The following is a 5829-nucleotide window of genomic DNA, read 5'->3' as shown; positions in this document are numbered from 1 at the left end:
TTATGTAATTTAAAAAAAAATTCGAAAATACTATCAAGATCGGTTCTTATATAAAAACCGATCTTGATAGTACGTATCGGGATCGGTTCTTAGTCAAAAACCGATCTAGATAACAACTATTAAGATCGGTTTTATTAAAAAACCGATCCTAATAGTTTCTATTTGGATCGGTTCATGAAAAATATAAAACCGATCCTGATAGTATCAGTATCGCCTTCATCAGGATCGGTTGGATTCCGATACTGATATGTGTATATAACCGATCCTGATTCCTGTTTTTCCACTAGTGTAACACATTTCATAAATAAAACTTTTAAAGAAAGAAAATTATATGATAATATATATGAAATAATAGTTGTTTAAAAAAAATTAACGAAGGATAAAGTTGTCCACATATTAAAATATTTTAATAATATTGTGTTAATAGAAAAAAAAATAGTGTGGAGATCATAATCCAAATTTTTGTTGTGCATGTATTCTCTCTGAAATAAAGTCAATCTAGTATGGCAGAAAACTAAAGTTTTCGTACAAGGAGCAAAGGAAATCAAATCAGCAACCCAGTTTAGATTGGAAATATAATCCAGAGTATTTTACCCTAGTTTTGGTGGCAGTGAGAACTGAGAAGTTGCTTCTAGTACACATATTTAGATGGCGGATACTTACTGAATATTTAGCCAGCTTGATAATATTTTCCAAGCTAGTCCATAATAAATGAAAGGTTACCTTTTTCTGGAAATCAAGAGATCTGGTTTCAGCCTTAAATGCACCGGTGACAGTCTTCTTAAAATCTTCCTTCAGAGACATAGACTGATCGAACCAGACTCCATTAGCAAATGCCAGATGGGGTCCACCCAAATCTGACCCATCCATCAACACAAGCTCCACGATCTGAGACGACAACTTGATCAGATCCGATGAGGATGAACCAGACCGGAGAAAGGAGAGGAGCTGATAGAGCGTGGGGCCCTTTGCTCCCATGGCAACGAGGCTGAGAGCCACATGGAGAGATCAAGAGGGGGGAGAAGACAAGGTATCTGTATTTATAAGCAAGGTTTACCGTTTACAATTAATATAACTAACTTCTGACGTTAAGACACCCATTTACATTTGCCTTCTTAATTTGACTTGATCAACTGTTAACCGTTTGAAATTCTCTAATAGAAAGTGTAGTAAAGACTTGTAAAAGAGAGTTCAATCAGGAGGCCAAAGGCCATTAATGCTAATTGTGGGTGCATATTGGTTGTCCGTATTTAACTTAACAGTTTCATTTGAATTTGAAATGAAACGGGCTCTTCGGGTTTTTTTTTTTTTTTCCACAAAAAGAAAGATACAAATTGATTGTAATGTAGAATTTGCAGTTAGTGTTAGTTAGGATTAATTTAAATGTTGTGTGATGAAGTTATTTTAATTTAATAAAAAACATCTACGTTAATTAGGGTATTTTGTGATTTAGTGTAGTTTAGTTTTAAATATAGTGTAATTGCTATTTGTGGTTTCGTATAAAATTGTAAATATAGACTAGATGTAAAAAAAATTACTCCAAAAAAAAAAATCAAACACAATTTGCCCTTCTAAGAGCGAGTGATGGGGACCTTTGTTTGTAGAGCTAACATTTTTTTTGGTAAATAATATTAATTTAATTTGAGTGGATTTTTAATAACTTGTTGAGAATGAAGTTAGAGTCAAAATGGCATTTTTATAATTTGTTTGACGGTTCTAATGTAATATCTAATTTTTTTATTGAGTCAGAGAACAAAACAAAGTAAACATAACAGCTACTTTGAGCCACTTCTCTAAATATTAATTGTATGTTGAACTTTTTTTTTTTCGTTTATCTGAAATTTTCTCCATGACCGCCTTAAAATTAAATAATAAGTTTTCACATTAAATATACTTTGTATGATATAATTTTTAAATTTTATTGACTTTGAACTTTTCTTGCTGATGATCTTACAACCGAAATCATAATTTTTCTCATTTATTAAATTGGTATTCCTATATCAACTTAAATTACTTTTGTTTTTGTTATCTGATAATCATAAATGTCCGTTGAAGATGTCAGTGAAGAGGGTGCGGATTCAAAGGGAAGGGGGTCTTTTATATATATATATATAGAGAGAGAGAGAGAGGAGAGTTCAAATGTCTCCATTTTGTGTGCCTCCATCATGCCTCCATTTTTTAAAACTTTAATAACTCAAGGTTTAAAACTTAAAAGTCAAAATAAAACCGTTAGATGTGATCTATGTTATTTTCTCTATGTGCTCATAAAAAATTATCACATTTTAATTTTGTTTTTATGTGAATCAATAAGTTCAAAAATCAACGTCTAGAAATCATCTAAATTAGTGCATTTTTTACAAGCTCTTGATGACAATCAAAATAAAATTGAAATGTCATAATTTTTTACATTTTCGTAGATAAAATGATGTAGATCATATCCAATGGTTTTATTTTGATTTTTAAGTTTTAAATTTTGAATTATTAAAGTTTTAAAAAATGGAGGCATGGTGGAGGCACAAAAAATGGAGGCATTTGAACCCTCCGCATATATATATATATATATATATAGAGGTTGGCTAAGATCAAAGTGGTAGTTCGTGAGCTTTGGTGCTACCAATTCGTTTTTCAATTTTTAAAGTTCAAAACATCGATCCGAACCGTTCAAGTTGTTCTCCATATTAAATTGTGCTTGGAGACCAAATTTTACATTTTTCTGAATTTTTTTACTATTTATTAAGCCACTTTGAAAATCGCTGATCCAACGGTGGCTTAACAAAACAGAAAAATCAGAAGCCACCGTTGGATCAGCTGTTTTCAAAGTCGCTTAATAAATAGTAAAAAAATTCAGAAAAATGTAAAATTTGGTCTCCAAGCACAATTTAATATGGAGAATAACTTGAACGGTTCGGATCGACGTTTTGAACTTTGCAAAATTGAAAAACGAATTGGTAGCACCAAAGCTCAGGAACTACCACTTTGATATTAGCCAACCTCTATATATATATATATATATATATATATATAGAGTATATATATATAGAGGTTGGCTAAGATCAAAGTGGTAGTTCCTGAGCTTTGGTGCTACCAATTCGTTTTTCAATTTTCAAAGTTCAAAACGTCGATCCGAACCGTTCAAGTTGTTCTCCATATTAAATTGTGCTTGGAGACCAAATTTTATATTTTTCTGAATTTTTTTACTATTTATTAAGCCACTTTAAAAATCCCTGATTCAACGGTGGCTTAACAAAACAGTAAAATCAGAAGCCACCGTTGGATCAGTTGTTTTCAAAGTGGCTTAATAAATAATAAAAAAAATTCAGAAAAATGTAAAATTTGGTCTCCAAGCACAATTTAATATGGAGAACAACTTGAACGGTTCGAATCGATGTTTTGAACTTTGAAAATTAAAAAACGAATTGGTAGCACCAAAGCTCAAGAACTACCACTTTGATCTTAGCCAACCCCTCTCTCTCTCTCTCTCTCTATATATATATATATATATGAGGAGGGATCAAGTTACAACATTTTTTGAGTTACAACAAGTTACAACAAGCATTATTTACATTTTCAAACTCCAAATCGTCGATCCAAACCGTTAAATGTGATCTCTACAATAAAATGTGCTTGGAGATCAAATTTTACATTTTTTAAAATTTTTTTACTATTTATTAAGATGGGTACAAAATTCAATGATATGAATTTTTTTAGAAATTTGGACGGCACTGTAGATGATACTGTTCATCTACAGTAACCAAACATTCCAGATTATATCTATAGATAGATTTGGAGAGAGCGCAGGGAGCTAGTATTATTTGGTGCTTCGAGATTAGTGCAATGCTAAAAGGACGGTCCAGATTGACCAATTCTAAGAGATTCCCTTGTCCAGTATCGGGAGGATATGAATTCGTGTAAACTGGGTAGGGGTTCAAACGGATTGGATAGTGGTAAAATCATATCCGTATTCGTTTTTATTTTTTGGATACAGATACGGATCAAATATTTGACGGATATGAATACAGATTGGATATTAATCAGATATGAAAACGGATACGGATATTCGCTTTTTATAATAGTAAATAACATAAATTTTTTCATAATATATATTAAACTATATAATATATATCTACTATTCAGATACGGATAATTGAAATTTAAAACCGTATTCGTATTCGTATCTGCACGGATATTCAAATATCGGATATCTGTATCAAATTTTCGGATACGGATTCGGATACGGTCAGATAATATCCAATCCGTTTGCATCTCTAAAACTGGGAGTCCGCATCCTCTGTAATCTGTATTCATGCACGTTTGAGTTTAGCTCAGGACTGTTAGATTAGAATCTGAACCAATACAACTGTAATGCGCAAAGTCTTTTAAGATTCGTGCTTGTATGTAACAAATGGTCCGGATTTAAACTCAAACGGTGTTATTAATGCAGAGGATACGAGTTCGTTAACTGGAACCAACTTATTTATTATGTTTGCATTAATTATTAGGCTTACCTCGGTGGACAATTAATTCTAAAATATGAGTAGAAATAAGTTGCTCTTAAGCTCACCAAGTTTTTGTGAGCTTAACTTCAAAACTTATCAAATTAATTTCAAATAACAAATTTAAATCGTTCAAACTGATCAATTTGACAAGTATTGTGTTTACATGTCAAATTTATAAATAATTTAATATAAAGTCAAACGATGAAAAATGAATGAATTAAAATTAACTTATAATCCTCTTATTTTTTACCAATTGACTTTATAATTTATATTAAATTAAATAGAAAATTTATAAATTTAATATGTATTTATGATCGCTTTTAACAGTTTGAATTTATTGTTCAAAGATATTTTTTATAGATTTTGTAGGTAAACTCAACGAAAGACTTGATGAGTTTAAGAACACCCTAGTTCTACTACTAAAATATTAAGACGGGAATGCTAGAATGTTATCTAATGACGTGCTCTGCAATTAAAAATGAGAAAACGGAGGGTATTCAACAAAATTCACCTTCTCTACGCAACAAAAATTTACTAAATTTCTATATGACGTTTACGTTTTACCCCTTCCTCTTTCCTCCACTCCACTTCAAAATTTTCAAATTTAGAACAACCGACCTCGATCAGAACCAGTCAGTCACGCTTCTGCTGCCCCCCTCCCCTTAATTAAAAACATTGTGGAGCACTACCTTATATAATGATATTTAACTTCATAATGTCAACACTTAAAATTAATAAAGTTGACAAAAGGAATTATGACATTTAAAATAGTTTGAAAGCTATTTATTTTTATGATATTTTACTAACTGATGATTATCTAATAATCTTCAAAATTTTCTGAATTTCTCCCCAGATCGAAAGAAACTGGATAAGGATAAAATAATTATGAATTTTCTATTTATTTGGGCCCAGCCTAGCACAATAATTGAAATGATAATGGGCCAAGCCCATTTTGTATTTGTTGAATCGTACTGCTACAAACCATATATATGTTCAATTTGTTCAATTTAATTAAGTCATTAAAATTGTGTTATATGCAATCAAGGTTCAATTTATTGTGCTTAAAACATATTGTGTATTAAACAAACGGTTAATTTTTCTATGGGCCCATCTATTGTATTAAACAAAGTTGGGGGTATTTGTAATTATTCTGATCATTTTGGATCTAAAATATAAATCACAAAGCGAAATATTTGATTGGGTTAGCACCAATGTTATCAGAACCGGACCGGACATCGAACCGCTAAAGTTTCGGTTCATTGGTTTACTGGTCGGACCGGTGGTTCAACCGGTTTAATTACTGGTTTTTTTAAATATACATAACTTATTATCT

General features: G+C 31.1%; 1 protein-coding gene across 1 annotated transcript; it reads right to left on the bottom strand.

Moving 5' to 3' along the window:
- Positions 1-549: 549 nt before the first annotated feature.
- On the bottom strand, positions 550-978 carry LOC144558259 (Serine protease inhibitor (SERPIN) family protein). The gene has a single exon (XM_078307104.1). It carries the CDS (start codon positions 976-978, stop codon positions 550-552), a length of 429 nt encoding a protein of 142 aa, XP_078163230.1.
- Positions 979-5829: the final 4851 nt, after the last annotated feature.

Source organism: Carex rostrata, chromosome 1 (genome assembly GCF_964058835.1).
Source record: "Carex rostrata chromosome 1, lpCarRost1.2, whole genome shotgun sequence".
Taxonomy (NCBI): Eukaryota; Viridiplantae; Streptophyta; class Magnoliopsida; order Poales; family Cyperaceae; genus Carex; species Carex rostrata.
Note: the sequence above shows the minus strand (reverse complement) of the source record. Positions and strands in the feature narration are given on the sequence as shown.